The 17,178-nt window shown below is 48.7% G+C and overlaps 1 protein-coding gene across 44 annotated transcripts in view; it reads right to left on the reverse strand.

The window, feature by feature from the left end:
• Nucleotides 1-563: 563 nt before the first annotated feature.
• The window catches only part of LOC118370752 (membrane-associated guanylate kinase, WW and PDZ domain-containing protein 2-like), a 168,557-nt gene continuing 151,942 nt past the window's right edge, over nucleotides 564-17,178 (reverse strand). The window contains exons 4-6 of one of the 44 annotated variants that reach the window (XM_052460541.1): nucleotides 1,835-2,279; nucleotides 1,633-1,802; nucleotides 564-607 (exon numbers count right to left, since the gene is read on the reverse strand). In XM_052460541.1, coding sequence (XP_052316501.1) covers nucleotides 2,173-2,279 — 107 coding nt within the window. In that variant the 3' untranslated portion in view covers nucleotides 564-607; nucleotides 1,633-1,802; nucleotides 1,835-2,172. The other 43 variants (XM_052460530.1, XM_052460537.1, XM_052460527.1 and 40 more) reach the window with 43 other exon arrangements.

Genomic DNA, 17,178 nt, shown 5'->3' on the forward strand with positions numbered 1-17,178 from the left:
AGGCAGGATCCTGTGGGGACGCAGTGTGACATTTTCCAAAATACTTACTACTTGACATTTCAATGGACCTTTACGAAAGTGTCTCCCTCCTTCCCCCACCCCTCCGTCTCTCTCTGGTACTGAGGCTGGCACACAGGCAGACTGCATGAGAGGAGAGCAGGACTCAGTGAGTGAAGGCTGGGGAAGGGGACTTGATGCAGAGACTAAATGGTAGGATCCTGGGTGTGATCAGAACGTGGTGGGTGGGGGAGCACGACGAGCACCTCTCTCCTTCTCAATAGAACTCAAATAACGCCACACACAGTCGCCCAGATAAAGAGACTGCCAAAGTTTAATTATGCTGTTCAAAAAACAAATCTATTTATCAGGTTTACATTCTCAATTGGGCTGTGTGGACCTCAAAAACTCTCTGTTGATTGGGCTGTGGACCTCAAAAACTCTCTGTTGATTGGGCTGTGTGGATCTCAAAAACTCTGTTGATTGGGCTGTGGACCTCAAAAACTCTGTTGATTGGGCTGTGTGGATCTCAAAAACTCTGTTGATTGGGCTGTGGATCTCAAAAACTCTGTTGATCTCAAAAACTCTCTGTTGATTGGGCTGTGTGGATCTCAAAAACTCTCTGTTGATTGGGCTGTGTGGATCTCAAAAACTCTGTTGATTGGGCTGTGTGGATCTCAAAACTCTCTGTTGATTGGGCTGTGTGGATCTCAAAAACTCTGTTGATTGGGCTGTGTGGATCTCAAAACTCTCTGTTGATTGGGCTGTGTGGACCTCAAAAACTCTCTGTTGATTGGGCTGTGTGGATCTCAAAAACTCTCTGTTGATTGGGCTGTGTGGATCTCAAAAACTCTCTGTTGATTGGGCTGTGTGGACCTCAAAAACTCTCTGTTGATTGGGCTGTGTGGATCTCAAAAACTCTGTTGATTGGGCTGTGTGGATCTCAAAAACTCTCTGTTGATTGGGCTGTGTGGATCTCAAAAACTCTCTGTTGATTGGGCTGTGTGGATCTCAAAAACTCTCTGTTGATTGGGCTGTGTGGATCTCAAAAACTCTCTGTTGATTGGGCTGTGTGGACCTCAAAAACTCTCTGTTGATTGGGCTGTGTGGATCTCAAAAACTCTGTTGATTGGGCTGTGTGGATCTCAAACTCTCTGTTGATTGGGCTGTGGATCTCAAAAACTCTCTGTTGATTGGGCTGTGTGGATCTCAAAACTCTCTGTTGATTGGGCTGTGTGGATCTCAAAAACTCTCTGTTGATTGGGCTGTGGATCTCAAAAACTCTCTGTTGATTGGGCTGTGGATCTCAAAAACTCTCTGTTGATTGGGCTGTGTGGATCTCAAAAACTCTCTGTTGATTGGGCTGTGGATCTCAAAAACTCTCTGTTGATTGGGCTGTGTGGATCTCAAAAACTCTCTGTTGATTGGGCTGTGTGGACCTCAAAAACTCTCTGTTGATTGGGCTGTGTGGATCTCAAAAACTCTGTTGATTGGGCTGTGTGGATCTCAAAACTCTGTTGATTGGGCTGTGTGGATCTCAAAAACTCTCTGTTGATTGGGCTGTGGACCTCAAAAACTCTCTGTTGATTGGGCTGTGTGGACCTCAAAAACTCTCTGTTGATTGGGCTGTGGGACCTCAAAAACTCTCTGTTGATTGGGCTGTGTGGATCTCAAAAACTCTCTGTTGATTGGGCTGTGTGGATCTCAAAAACTCTCTGTTGATTGGGCTGTGTGGATCTCAAAAACTCTCTGTTGATTGGGCTGTGTGGATCTCAAAAACTCTCTGTTGATTGGGCTGTGTGGATCTCAAAAACTCTCTGTTGATTGGGCTGTGGACCTCAAAAACTCTCTGTTGATTGGGCTGTGTGGATCTCAAAAACTCTCTGTTGATTGGGCTGTGTGGATCTCAAAAACTCTCTGTTGATTGGGCTGTGTGGATCTCAAAAACTCTCTGTTGATTGGGCTGTGTGGATCTCAAAAACTCTCTGTTGATTGGGCTGTGTGGATCTCAAAAACTCTCTGTTGATTGGGCTGTGTGGATCTCAAAAACTCTCTGTTGATTGGGCTGTGTGGATCTCAAAAACTCTCTGTTGATTGGGCTGTGTGGATCTCAAAAACTCTCTGTTGATTGGGCTGTGTGGAGCTCCAAAACACAAGTCTGGTGCATCTTCAGTCTCAAACATCTTCAGATAGAAATAGTAGAGACTCTCTCTTCTGATCGACTCTCAGAGCGAAGTGGTTCTGAAGACTCCGCACATCCTCTCCACAATAGATGAGCTCTGCTGGAACCCAAACACCAAACACAGACAGACGACATGAAAGGAGCGTCAGATCCCTCCAGCCCAGATCCATCCTCAGAAACCACGGGCCAGGAACCATGGTGGGGTTGGAGGACACCAGACACGCCCAGTTAATTACACAGACAACGCTGTGCCACAATCTCACACACACACACACACACACACACACACACACACACACACACACACACACACACACACACACACACACACACACACACACACACACACACACACACACACACACATTCCTGCATCCAACATGGCATAATTGTGATTTAGATTAGGATATCAGATTTAGATGAGGATATCAGATTTAGATGAGGATATCAGATTTAGATGAGGATATCAGATTTAGATGAGGATATCAGATTTAGATGAGGATATCAGATTTAGATAAGGATATCAGATTTAGATTAGGATATCAGATTTAGATGAGGGTATCAGATTTAGATTAGGCAGTATACAAAAAATACCTCATGCAATTCATGTCAATAAATCCGTGTGTGGCGTGGTTACATACAGTAAATCCCCAGTAGGAGGCGCTCTCCTTTGAGCAACAAACATTCCCACAGCCTGGAGGTGATGTGAATGAACCAGACAGGTGTTATCCCTCTCTGATCCCCTCAGTCCCCAGCTCTCTCTTATGCTCTGCTCTCCTGTATAATCAGTCTCCTCTCCCTGGGCCTAATCAGGCCTCAGTACAGTGTAGAGCTGCCCAGGAAGCACAGCACGGGGCCCTGAACGTCTAGACACTCTTCCACCCAGCGAGCCCGGTTCGCACCATTAATTATGCAAGGCAGCAGCGCGAGGCTAGTGCCGTAGTGCTATCTCCCCCTCACAGCGCCCGCCGCCCTACACCTTAACCCCTCCCTTTCCCGCTCCCCTCGGCAAGCTAGCCCACTGACGGCTTCACATCAACGTCACCATTAACGCTGTCTCAGAGCCCTCTCCCGTCTCCCTCCCTGTCTCCCTCCATCCCTTTCTCCCAGCGTTCCCCAGGCCTCTGTCAGGGAGCTGAGGAATATGAGCTGGGCTCTGACATCCCACTGAGACATTTTACTTCCTCACTGTTGCAGCTCTCTGCTGCCTAGCCCTACAACTCCATATTTAGCTATCCCTCCTTCTCCCTCCCACCCGTCTATTTCTAAAAGCCTTTAAAAGGAGACTATTTTCCTTCTTCCTCGCTTGACTCCCCTTTTCTCCGTTGCCCGTCCCCTGCTCCAATGTCCCCTCTCTCTCTTCATCTCTGTTCATCTATCTCTCCCTCTCTCACGATTTCTTCTCTTCTCTTTCCTCTCTCTCTCTCTGCTCCTTAGCTATTCGTTCCCAGAGAGAAAGAGAGAAAGAAAGAGAGAAAGAAAGAGAGAAAGAAAGAGAGAAAGAAAGAGAGAGAGAGAGAGAGAGAGAGAGAGAGAGAGAGAGAGAGAGAGAGAGAGAGAGAGAGAGAGGGAAGCTCTGGTGCTATGGATGATCAGCATGACTGATGTTCTTATTTGCATTACAGAGAGCTGGGGAAGCAGAAAGCACATATACAACAGAGAGACACACACACACATCCGAGACACACACACACATCCGAGACACACACATTTTAGACTACAACAACAAGAGTTCACTCTAGAGCACCTGAGTAGGTAGAGAACCTAGGAGAGGAGAATTTAGCACGCTATTCACCTTTTCATCCCAGACACACACACGTGCACACACACACACGCGCCAAACATACACACACACGGCTATTACCGGGCATGGTGCTCCTATAGATCATCAATAACTGCTGTTCCTTGGCAGAAACACAGCAGGGAATATCAGTTGTTTTCTGTGTGTTTCTGTCTTAATGGACCGGTGTTGGTTGAAAGTGAAATACTCTGTGTAATGGTCTGACCTTGGACAAATGACCCCCCCTCCCCCTGTGTTTCTATTGTGGACTGTTGGATGGATTTGTCTTGCTGTGTAGAGAAGTGTTTTATTCATAGCAGGGGGTGAATTTGTAGCTGTATGATTTGCCTTTGATTTCCCTGACCTGTGAGGAACTCTTTACTAGTCCCTGGCTGAGCTGACACAGAGAGAGTGAGAGAGATGGAGGGAGAGAGAGAGATGGAGAGAAACGTGGAAAGAGAGGGAGAAAGTCGAAGAGTCGGAGAGTGAGAGAGATGGAGGGATAGAGAGAGATGGAGAGAAACGTGGAGAGAGAGGGAGAAAGTCGAAGAGCCGGAGAGTGAGAGAGATGGAGGGATAGAGAGAGATGGAGAGAAACGTGGAGAGAGAGGGAGAAAGTCGAAGAGTCGGAGAGTGAGAGAGATGGAGGGATAGAGAGAGATGGAGAGAAACGTGGAGAGAGAGGGAGAAAGTCGAAGAGTCGGAGAGTGAGAGAGATGGAGGGATAGAGAGAGATGGAGAGAAACATGGAGAGAGAGAGGGAGAAAGTCGAAGAGTCGGAGAGTGAGAGAGATGGAGGGATAGAGAGAGATGGAGAGAAACGTGGAAAGAGAGGGAGAAAGTCGAAGAACCGGAGAGTGAGAGAGATGGAGGGATAGAGAGAGATGGAGAGAAATGTGGAAAGAGAGAGGGAGAAAGTCGAAGAGCCGGAGAGTGAGAGAGATGGAGGGATAGAGAGAGATGGAGAGAAACGTGGAGAGAGAGGGAGAAAGTCGAAGAGTCGGAGAGTGAGAGAGATGGAGGGAGAAAATAGGAATTAGAGCGAGAAATAATCAAATCAAATGTTATTTGTCACATGCGCCGAAGACAACCTTACCATGAAATGCTTACTTACAAGCCCTTAACCAACAATGCAGTTCAAGAAATAGAGTTAAATAAAATAAACACTAAATAAACTAAAGAAATCAAATCAATCAAAAAAGTAACACAAGAAATGTACATAACAATGACGAGGCTATATACAGCGGGGTACTAGTACTGAGTCAAAGTGCGGGGGTACAGGTTTGTCAAGATGGGGAGGAAAGAAAGAAAAAGAGAGAGAAAGATGGAGAACCTTCCTCTGCTCGGTCATTCCAACCTTGAGGTGACGGGGGCCCTGTGATCAGAATGGCTAATGACTGACTAAGACTGGGAGAATCCAAACAGCTGCTCGAAGAACCACGTGACATTACCACCTGTATCTAGCCTGGCAGCTACCCGCTAACCTCTACCTACTGCTGCTGATGCTGCTGCTGATGCTGCTGCTGCTGCTGATGCTGCTGATGCTGATGCTGCTGCTGATGCTCCACTCAAGTGCCTCTCAGTAATGACAGCCCAGGGCTGCATCTCAAATTGCACGCTATTCCCTAAATAGTGCACTATGGGCCCTGGTTAAAAATTATGCACTATGTAGTAGGGAATAGGGTGCCATTTGGGATGCATCCCAGGTGAGTCATTACTGCAGCAGGACCACTCACGGCCCTTATAGCCACCAGCCCACCTCCTTCCCTTCGTTCTTTCCCTACCAACCGCCACAGACGACCCTGTCCACCTCCAACAGGCACGTTGGAAAACAAATCAATGTTTTACAAGGAGCTTTTAAGCCCCTTGCCTTCAATAAGAGAACAGGAACAGAGGTTTTTAGTACGGAGGAAGAGAAGACGGATGGAGGGAGCGGGGAACATTATTTTTGCGGAACGGAGAGAAGCTCATTAACCCGGTGAAAAGAGAACGAGAGAGAAAGAGAGGCCCAGGGAGCGATGCAAAATGTTCTGTTCCTGAGTTTTGAGACGAGAGCCTGACAAGGAGAACACGGGAGGCTTTTCTTGGCTTGACATCAGAGTGTAGAGGTTTATTCTTCATGTACTCTAGCTACTAAAGGGTCTCTCTTTCAGTGCAGATATCCCAGGGATCCAGGGATCCGCATGTTGAATGTCAATGATTGTGGCAGTTCGGTGCTTATGAAGCCATTTTAGAGTGAAGATCAACATTTGGGCTCCGTTTGTGTCCTGTCATGTCTCAGTTTCCACCTGACAAAACAAATGCAGCCGGACGGCGAATTTCAATAAATAACGAATCCCTAAGAGCAGGCGGCGAGCGATCTGAAACAATGAGGTAATCCAGGTATGATTTCACACGTTTCAGCTATCAAAGCAATAGTACAGAAGCTCTGTAATACATGGAATCTGCTGAAATAATACAGTCAGGGAGGTCTTCTCTAATAAATGATGGAGCCGCACGCACGCACGCACGCACGCGCGCACGCGCACACACACACACACACACACACACACACACACACACACACACACACATATATGAATCATATAATGAGAGAGGAGTGTCCCTGGGTGAATGAGGTATTACAATGTCAGAGTGACTGGACAACTAGTTCATCTCTCATAAGCAAACTCCAGGAAGAAAAGGTAGAGGAGAGGGTAGAGGAGAGGGTAGAGGGTACAGGAGAGGGTACAGGAGTGGGTAGAGGAGAGGGAGAGGGTAGTGGAGAGGGTAGAGGGTACAGGAGAGGGTAGATGGTAGAGGAGAGGGTAGAGGGTACAGGAGAGGGTAGAGAGGGTATAGGAGAGGGTAGAGGAGAGGGTAGAGGGTACAGGAGAGGGTACAGGAGTAGGTAGAGGGTAGAGGAGAGGGTAGAGGGTACAGGAGAGGGTAGAGAGGGTATAGGAGAGGGTAGAGGAGGGGGTAGAGGGTACAGGAGAGGGTAGAGGGTACAGGAGAGGGTAGAGGAGAAGGTAGAGGGTACAGGAGTGGGTAGAGGAGAGGGTAGATGAGAGGGTAGAGGGTACAGCAGTGCGTACAGGAGTGTGTAGAGGAGAGGGAGAGGGTAGAGGAGAGGGTAGAGGGTACAGGAGAGGGTAGAGAGGGTACAGGAGAGGGTAGAGGAGAGGGTAGAGGGTACAGGAGAGGGTAGAGAGGGTACAGGAGAGGGTACAGGAGAGGGTAGAGGAGAGGGTAGAGGAGAGGAGAGGGAGAGGGTAGAGGAGAGGGTAAAGAGGGTACACGTTTGAAACGCTATTAGCGCGCATCCCGCTAACTAGCTAGCCATTTCACATTGGTTACACCAGCCTAATCTCGGAGTTGATAGGCTTGAAGTCATAAACAGCTCAATGCTTGAAGCACAGTGAAGAGCTGCTGGCAAACCGCACGAAAGTGCTGTTTGAATGAATGCTTACGAGCCTGCTGCTGCCTACCACCGCTCAGTCAGACTGCTCTATCAAATATCAAATCATAGACTTAATTATAACATAATAACAATCACAGAAAAAACAAAACGTTTATTATTTCAGTGAAATACGCCATTCTGGTCACTAATATTCTGGTTGAACGCAAGAGAAATTGAACAATTTCCCTAGCATTTCAAAAAATATGCAAAAAATATATACGTTTATTATTTCAGTGAAATAATTGTGCTTTTTTCGGAACCATTCTGTATTTTATCTAATGGGTGGCATCCCTAAGTTGCTAACCATTTACCTAGTTAAAAGCATGTTACATTGTACAAATATGCCTTCAATGTTATGTCATAATTTTTCCGTGAATGACACCGCATCGAGAATTCTGGCAAATCATCAACCATATGTAGTTATAACTAGTGATTATGATTGATTGATTGATTGTTTTTATAAGATAAGTTTAATGCCAGAGCCAGGCGGCCCAAACTGCAATGCATATTACCCTGATTCTGCGTGCAAGATTGAATCCCTGAGCTGACAAGAGAAATTGTCATTCTGCCCCTGAACAAGGCAGTTAACCCACCCTAGTTTAAAAATATTGCCTTGCCTAAAATAAAAAAAATAACCTGGATTTCTTTCAGCTAAATATGCAGTTTTAAAAATATATACTTCTGTGTATTGAGGGTAGAGGGTAGAGGAGAGAGGTAGGGTAGAAGGGTAGAAGAGGGTAGGGGAGAGGGTAGGAGAGGGAGGGTAGAGGAGAGGGGTAGGGTAGAGAGAGGGTAGAAGGGGAGGGTAGGGTAGGGTAGAAGAGAGGGTAGGGAGAGGGTATGGGAGAGGGTAGGGGAGAGGGTAGGGTAGAAGAGAGGAGAGGGGAGAGGGTAGGGGAGAGGGTAGGGTAGAAGAGAGGGTAGGGAGAGGGTAGGGTAGAAGAGGGGTAGAGGAGAGGGTAGAGGAGAGGGAGGGGAGAGGGTAGAAGAGAGGGTAGAAGAGAGGGTAGGGAGGGTAGAAGAGAGGGTAGAAGAGAGGAGAGGGTAGAAGAGAGGGGGTAGAAGAGAGGGTAGAGGAGAGAAGAGAGGGTAAGAGGGTGGGTAGAGGGGTAGAGGGTAGGGGAGGGGTAGAAGAGAGGGTAATGTAGAGGAGAGGGTAGAAGAGAGGGTAATGTAGAGGAGAGGGTAGAAGAGAGGGTAATGTAGAGGAGAGGGTAATGTAGAGGAGAGGGTAATGTAGAGGAGAGGGTAGAAGAGAGGGTAATGTAGAGGAGAGGGTAGAAGAGAGTGTAATGTAGAGGAGAGGGTAGAAGAGAGGGTAATGTAGAGGAGAGGGTAGAAGAGAGGGTAATGTAGAGGAGAGGGTAGAAGAGAGGGTAATGAAGAGAGGGTAGAAGAGAGGGTAGAAGAGAGGGTAGAGGAGAGGGTAATGTAGAGGAGAGGGTAGAAGAGAGGGTAATGTAGAGGAGAGGGTAATGTAGAGGAGAGGGTAGAAGAGAGGGTAGAAGAGAGGGTAGAAGAGAGGGTAGAAGAGAGGGTAGAGGAGAGGGTAGAAGAGAGGGTAATGTAGAGGAGAGGGTAGAAGAGAGGGTAATGTAGAGGAGAGGGTAGAAGAGAGGGTAGAGGAGAGGGTAGGGTAGAGGAGAGGGTAGAGGAAAGGGTAGTGTAGTGAGGACAGAGCCACTCTCTCTCTCTCTGTTCTAGTAAGAGCTGTGCAACAGTACGTGAGCTGTGCCACTAATACTGGCCCAATATCACAGTCTAGAACACTGTCTGATCTAGCAAAGTCAAACAGCCGTACATAAAACCCCCGAGGCCTTTCCTTTGTAGTTCTACTTTTGTTGAATGTTTACAGTGTAAAGCAATCTAGTCCAATGTGCTGCAATCCACACAACAACAAAAATATGAAAAGAATAATGAATGAAAGCCTATCCATCGCCCCATGTGTACATCCCTTGTTTATAACAGATTCATAACCCAGCCTACATATGAACATCATCTGGAGTGGTCCTGCATTCTAAACCATGTATGATGATGATATGATGATGATGTCTGTGCAGTAGTCCTCAATAATTATGGCACACGCTCGCTCTCATCTGCTTTGTATTACATGATAAGAAAACCAGGCAATACATTACGCAATCCTCTCACTGAGGGTCCGGCAGCTGGCTTTAATTCAAGACTGATTTGTTTAAGGTGATCCTTGGCCTAGCCCATCAATGGGGCTCTCTGGGTGTGATGCACCCTGGTTAATATCACATGGAACATTTTTAGTCTGGGAAATCTCAGCCCGCATGAGATTAATTTTATTTCACCTTTATTTAAACAGGTAAGCTAGTTGAGAACAAGTTCTCATTTGCAATTGCGACCTGGCCAAGATAAAGCAAAGCAGCGCGACACATACAACAACACAGAGTTACACATGGAATTAACAAAACATACAGTCAATAAGACGGTAGGGAAAAAAAGTATATATACAGTGAGTGCAAATAAGGTCAAATAAGGGAGTTAAGGCAATAAATAGGCCATGGTGGTGAAGTAATTACAATATAGCAATTAAACACTGGAATTGTAGATGTGCAGAAGAAAATGTGCAAGTAGAGATACTTGGGTGCAAAAGGAGCTAAATAAATAAATACAGTATGGGGATGAGGTAGATAGATGGTCTGGATACAGATGAGCTATGTACAGGTGCAGTGATCTGTGAGCTGCTCTGACAGCTGGTTCTTAAAGCTAGTGAGGGAGATGGCAATCTCCGGCTTCAGTGATTTTTGCAGTTCATTCCAGTCAGTGGCAGCAGAGAACTGGAAGGAAAGGCGACCAAAGGAGGAATTGGCTTTCGGGTGACCAGTGAGATATACCTGCTGGAGCGTGTGCTACGAGTGGGTGCTGCTATGGTGACCAGCGAGCTGAGATAGGGCGGGGCTTTACCTAGCAGAGACTTGTAGATAACATGTAGCCAGTGAGTTTGGCGACGAGTATGAAGCGAGGGCCAGCCAACGAGAGCGTACAGGTCGCAGTGGTGGGTAGTATATGGGGCTTTGGTGACAAAACGGATGGCACTGTGATAGACTACATCCAGTTTGCTGAGTAGAGTGTTGGAGGCTATTTTATAGATGATATCGCCGAAGTCAAGGATCGGTAGGATGGTCAGTTTTACGAGGGTATGTTTGGCAGCATGAGTGAAGGAAGCTTTGTTTGCGAAATAGGAAGCCGATTCTAGATTCAATTTTTGATTGGAGATACTTAATGTGAGTCTGGAAGGAGAGTTTACAGTCTAGCAAGACACCTAGGTATTTGTAGTTATCCACGTATTCTAAGTCAGAGCCATCCAGAGTAGTGATGCTGGATGGGCGGGCAGGTGTGGGCAATGATCGGTTGAATAGTATGCATTTAGTTTTATTTGCATTTAAGAGCAGTTAGAAGCCACGGAAGGGGAGTTGTATGGCATTGAAGCTCGTCTGGAGGTTAGTTAACACAGTGTCCAAAGAAGTGCCAGAAGTATACAGAATGATGTCGTCTGCGTAGAGGTCGATCAGAGAATCACCAGCCGCAAGAGTAACATCATTGATGTATACAGAGAAGAGAGTCGGCCCGAGAATTGAACCCTGTGGCACCCCCATAGAGACTGCCAGAGGTCCGGACAACAGGCCATCCGATTTGACACACTGAGCTCTATCAGAGAAGTTGTTGGTGAACCAGGTGAGACAATCATTTGACAAACCAAGGCTGTTGAGTCTGCCGATAAGAATGTGGTGATTGACAGAGTCGAAAGCCTTGGTCAGGTCGATGAATACAGCTGCACAGTAATGTCTCTTATCGATGGCGGTTATGATATCGTTAAATGAAGGAGGAATCCTCATAGGAATTTCAGAGTATCAGAGTGTCAGCCCCAAACAGGTTTTTGTGTGTTTAGTGTGTGTGTGCATGCTTGGGCACACATTCCAGTGTGTGTGCATGCACATGCTTCTGTGCATGCATGTTGTGTGTATTTGTGTATGTTTAAGTATGTTTGAGACCAACCAGTGCCAGGTGGCTGCTGTCATGGCTGCTGACACAAAGCCTGAGACTGTAGAGAGAGCGAGAGTGCAGAGAGAGAGCACAGAGAGAGCAGAGAGTGAGAAGAGAGTGAGAAGAGAGAGAGCACAGAGAGAGCAGAGAGCAGTGAGAGCAGAGAGAGAGAGCAGAGAGAGAAGAGAGAGAGCAGAGAGTGAGAAGAGAGTGAGATGAGAGAGAGCAGCAGAGAGCAGAGAGAGCAGAGAGAGAGCAGAGAGAGAGCAGAGAGAGAGCAGAGTGAGAAGAGAGAGCAGTGAGAAAGCAGCGAGAGAGCAGAGAGAGAGCAGAGAGAGAGAAGAGAGTGAGCAGAGAGAGAGCAGAGAGAGAGCAGAGAGAGGGCAGAGAGAGAGCAGAGAGAGAGCAGAGAGAGCAGTGAGAAAGCAGCAAGAGAGCAGAGAGAGAGCAGAGAGAGAGAGCAGAGAGCAGCGAGAGAGCAGAGAGAGAGCAGAGAGCAGAGAGAGAGCAGCGAGAGAGCAACGAGAGAGCAACGAGAGAGCAGAGAGAAAGCAGAGAGTGAGAAGAGAGAGCAGTGAGAAAGCAGCGAGAGAGCAGAGAGAGAGTAGAAAGTGAGGAGAGCAGAGAGCAGCGAGAGAGCAGAGAGAGAGCAGAGAGAGCAGCGAGAGAGCAGAGAGTGAGGAGAGCAGAGAGCAGGCGAGAGAGCAGAGAGAGAGCAGCGAGAGAGCAGAGAGTGAGAAGAGAGTGAGAAGAGAGAGCAGTGAGAAAGCAGCGAGAGAGCAGAGAGAGAGTAGAAAGTGAGGAGAGCAGAGAGCAGCGAGAGAGCAGCGAGAGAGCAGAGAGAGAGCAGAGAGAGCAGAGAGAGAGCAGAGAGTGAGGAGAGCAGAGAGCAGGCGAGAGAGCAGAGAGAGAGCAGAGAGAGAGCAGCGAGAGAGCAGAGAGTGAGAAGAGAGTGAGAAGAGAGAGCAGAGAGAGCGGAGAGTGAGAAGAGAGAGCAGTGAGAAAGCAGCGAGAGAGCAGAGAGAGAGCAGAGAGTGAGGAGAGCAGAGAGCAGCGAGAGAGCAGAGCGAGAGAGCAGAGAGTGAGAAGAGAGAGCAGAGAGCAGAGAGAGCAGCGAGAGAGCAACGAGAGAGCAACGAGAGAGCAGAGAGAAAGCAGAGAGTGAGAAGAGAGAAAGCAGAGAGAGAGCAGATTGAGAGCAGAGAGAGCGCAGAGAGAGCAGAGTGCAGAGAGAGAGCAGCGAGAGAGAGCAGAGAGAGAGCAGAGAGAGAGCAGCGAGAGAGCAGAGAGAGAGCCGCGAGAAAGCAGTGAGAGAGCAGAGAGTGAGAAGAGTGAGCAGAGAGAGAGCAGAGAGAGAGCAGAGAGAGAGCAGAGAGCAGAGAGAGAGCAGCGAGAGAGCAACGAGAGAGCAACGAGAGAGCAACGAGAGAGCAACGAGAGAGCAGAGAGAAAGCAGAGAGTGAGAAGAGAGAGCAGTGAGAAAGCAGCGAGAGAGCAGAGAGAGAGAGAGAGAGCAGAGAGAGAGCAGCAGAGAGCAGCGAGAGAGCAGAGAGAGAGCAGAGAGCAGCGAGTGAGCAGAGACATGAGAAGCAGAGAGCAGGCGAGAGAGCAGAGAGAGAGATAAAGAGCAGAGAGTGAGAAGAGTCCATGTGAGAAGAGGAACAGTATGAAAACACGAGAGAGCAGAGACAGACAGAGAGCAGCTCCCCCGAGAGCAGCTGAGACAGCAGATAGAGGTCAGAGAGAGCAGAGAGAGAGCAGAGTCTCTAGCAGGGTCCCCAGAGAGCAGGCGAGAGAGCAGAGAGAGAGCAGAGAGAGAGCAGCTAGAGAGCAGAGAGTCCCTAGAGAGAGAGCCAGAGTGAGAAGCAGAGAGAAAGCAGCATGTGAGAGCAGAGAGAGAGCAGAGAGTCTGAGAGCAGCGAGAGAGCAGAGCAGAGAGCAGAGGTGCTTATTCTCAGAAGCTGGTGGGAGAGCAGAGAGCAGAGAGGGGCAGAGAGAGAGCAACTACAACGAGAGAACAGAGAGAAAGCAGAGAGTGAGAAGAGAGAAAGCAGAGAGAGAGCAGATTGAGAGCAAGAGAGCGCAGGAGAGCAGAGTGCAGAGAAGAGCAGCTTGGAGAGAGTTTAGAGAGAGGCAGAGAGAGAGCAGCGAGAGAGCAGAGAGAGAGAAATGAGTGAGAGAGCAGAGAGTTCAGAGACTGAGCAGAGAGAACAGAGAGAGAGCAGAGAGAGAACAGAGAGAGAGAGCAGAAAACAGCGAGAGAGCAAAGAGAGAGCAGAGAGCAGAGAGAGAGCACCGAGAGAGCAGAGCGAGGCTCCCAGCACATCAAAGCACAGCAGCAGCCCTGTGGCCAAGCCCACATGAGAACCCAGCACATTCCCCACTCCTCATTAGCCTCTCACTGAGATAAACACACACACACACACACACACATATGTCCATGTGCACACAAGGAACACATATGCACAAACACGCACACACCACACACACACACACCGACATCACTCCCCCGCCCCCCACACTGACACACACCCTGATAGGGTCATCAGTAAGGTATCATCAGCCTCTATCTGCATGGTCCCCACAGACACCATGAGGTCCTATAGGATCCCTATGGCCACGTCCTCCATGTCTGTGGGAGCTCATTCTGTTCTACTGCTGCTGATATGATTCATTATGTCCTATCACAGGTGCTTATTCTCAGACAGCTGGTGGGAAGCAACGGGACAGGATGAGTGGGATGAATGGGGTTACGACAACACTTACAACTACAGACGGGATTGAACACAGACATTAATACTAGAACGGCTGGGCCTCGAGGGACCCCCTTCACACTAATGAGTTTCATTCAGGTTATCGCAAGAATCACTTGGTTGTGTTTATGAAGGTCTTAGGTATCATTAGAATTATTTTTATTTCCTTCAAATGACACAAAAGCATTTTCATTGGTTCATTAGTTACTGTAGGCTAAATGTAAAACATGTAAAAAAATGTTCAAGTGTTCAATACATTTTATTTAGTGTGTTAGCAGCTTCTTTTTCAAAACAATATGAAGTAAAATACCCCCACCACCAAGATGCACGGTCAAATGATGAAGACAACAGTAGCTTAAACATCATTTTAAGCTTTGAGTGTTTTTGATAAAGTGTAAATCAACACAAAAGCAATAACAGCATTTTAATGACTATAAATATGACAGCAGTCAAAAATACCACGTTTTTATGTGGGTCTTTATGTCATGGCATCAGTTGGTCCATGTCACATAAACAGCGAACGCTGGTGAGTGCTTGTTTTTTGTTTGAGATGTAGGGTTTTCTCTGTCATCACCAGCTTGTTCTATTCAAACGGTGCCGTCCTTCCTCTCTCCTGTCTCACCTTTTCATTTGGTGGTGGCGCGGGCACCTGCTCAGTGCGCTCTGTTCTGGCTTTTAGCGCTTAGGCCTCGGAGGTTCAGACTGAGGCTCAGAATCAGAAGAATAATCATCGGCGATGTCATGGTTTATTTCTTACCCACCTTCTGAGTCGTTTTCATTTATATTTTGTAAATGACGGTCTCACTGTGTTCTAGGCTGATAAGACTGCTTGATCTGCTGTTCTTCATTCACAGTTGGTGATTACATAACTATGCATTGTTCACTTCCCCTTGCGCTTCAACTCACCCACTATACCCCTTTCTTTTTAAAATGGTATTTAATCCCTATTTTACCAGGTAAATTGACTGAGAACACAGGAGGGGAGATGAATAAGCCAATACTTGACTTCATCTGTTGTTATATGTGTGAAATTAGTTTCGGTACAGTTTAAGTTTAGTTTTGTCGGCAATTATCGTGGTGATTATCAACTGAGCACGGCACTTTCAAGAAGGAGAGCAGCAGGCCCTACTGTCGGGAGAAGGAGCGCAGCAGGCCCTACTGTCAGGAGAAGGAGCGCAGCAGGCCCTACTGTCGGGAGAAGGAGCGCAGCAGGCCCTACTGTCGGGAGAAGGAGCGCAGCAGGCCCTACTGTCGGGAGAAGGAGCGCAGCAGGCCCTACTGTCGGGAGAAGGAGAGCAGCAGGCCCTACTGTCGGGAGAAGGAGCGCAGCAGGCCCTACTGTCGGGAGAAGGAGCGCAGCAGGCCCTACTGTCGGGAGAAGGAGCGCAGCAGGCCCTACTGTCAGGAGAAGGAGCGCAGCAGGCCCTACTGTCGGAGAAGGAGAGCAGCAGGCCCTACTGTCGGGAGAAGGAGCGCAGCAGGCCCTACTGTCAGGAGAAGGAGCGCAGCAGGCCCTACTGTCAGGAGAAGGAGCGCAGCAGGCCCTACTGTCAGGAGAAGGAGCGCAGCAGGCCCTACTGTCAGGAGAAGGAGCGCAGCAGGCCCTACTGTCAGGAGAAGGAGCGCAGCAGGCCCTACTGTCAGGAGAAGGAGCGCAGCAGGCCCTACTGTGTCAGGAGAAGGAGCGCAGCAGGCCCTACTGTCAGGAGAAGGAGCGCAGCAGGCCCTACTGTCAGGAGAAGGAGCGCAGCAGGCCCTACTGTCAGGAGAAGGAGCGCAGCAGGCCCTACTGTCGGGAGAAGGAGCGCAGCAGGCCCTACTGTCGGGAGAAGGAGAGCAGCAGGCCCTACTGTCGGGAGAAGGAGCGCAGCAGGCCCTACTGTCGGGAGAAGGAGCGCAGCAGGCCCTACTGTCGGGAGAAGGAGCGCAGCAGGCCCTACTGTCGGGAGAAGGAGCGCAGCAGGCCCTACTGTCGGAGAAGGAGCGCAGCAGGCCCTACTGTCAGGAGAAGGAGCGCAGCAGGCCCTACTGTCAGGAGAAGGAGCGCAGCAGGCCCTACTGTCAGGAGAAGGAGCGCAGCAGGCCCTACTGTCAGGAGAAGGAGCGCAGCAGGCCCTACTGTCAGGAGAAGGAGCGCAGCAGGCCCTACTGTCAGGAGAAGGAGCGCAGCAGGCCCTACTGTCAGGAGAAGGAGCGCAGCAGGCCCTACTGTCAGGAGAAGGAGCGCAGCAGGCCCTACTGTCAGGAGAAGGAGCGCAGCAGGCCCTACTGTCAGGAGAAGGAGCGCAGCAGGCCCTACTGTCAGGAGAAGGAGCGCAGCAGGCCCTACTGTCAGGAGAAGGAGCGCAGCAGGCCCTACTGTCGGGAGAAGGAGCGCAGCAGGCCCTACTGTCGGGAGAAGGAGCGCAGCAGGCCCTACTGTCGGGAGAAGGAGCGCAGCAGGCCCTACTGTCGGGAGAAGGAGCGCAGCAGGCCCTACTGTCGGGAGAAGGAGCGCAGCAGGCCCTACTGTCAGGAGAAGGAGCGCAGCAGGCCCTACTGTCGGGAGAAGGAGCGCAGCAGGCCCTACTGTCAGGAGAAGGATCGCAGCAGGCCCTACTGTCAGGAGAAGGAGCGCAGCAGGCCCTACTGTCGGGAGAAGGAGTGCAACAGGCCCTACTGTTGGTAGATGAAGGGGAAATGGGGGAAAACTGTTACAAAAAGGACATGCCCTCCAAAAACTGCATATAACTCCACTTCTTTTTGTGATATTAAGATTCTAACAACAACAGTGTGTTATATAGATGAATTTAGGAAAAGTAAAGGGGTATGCCTTTAAAAATGGCCGAGTAATACATTTGTTAAATTCATGAGCACTCCAAATGTCTGCTTTAGCAGTTTTAGCAGTGTTAAGAAAGTATGTCATGTCTCAATTGGGAAATACCATTAGATATGATGCTATGGATAACTGGGGATGATGCACCCTATGAGAAAATAGCAACAATAGTTTCTATACCTAAACTGTCCAACACCT

This window comes from Oncorhynchus keta, chromosome 13 (assembly GCF_023373465.1).
Source record: "Oncorhynchus keta strain PuntledgeMale-10-30-2019 chromosome 13, Oket_V2, whole genome shotgun sequence".
In the NCBI taxonomy this organism is placed as follows: Eukaryota; Metazoa; Chordata; class Actinopteri; order Salmoniformes; family Salmonidae; genus Oncorhynchus; species Oncorhynchus keta.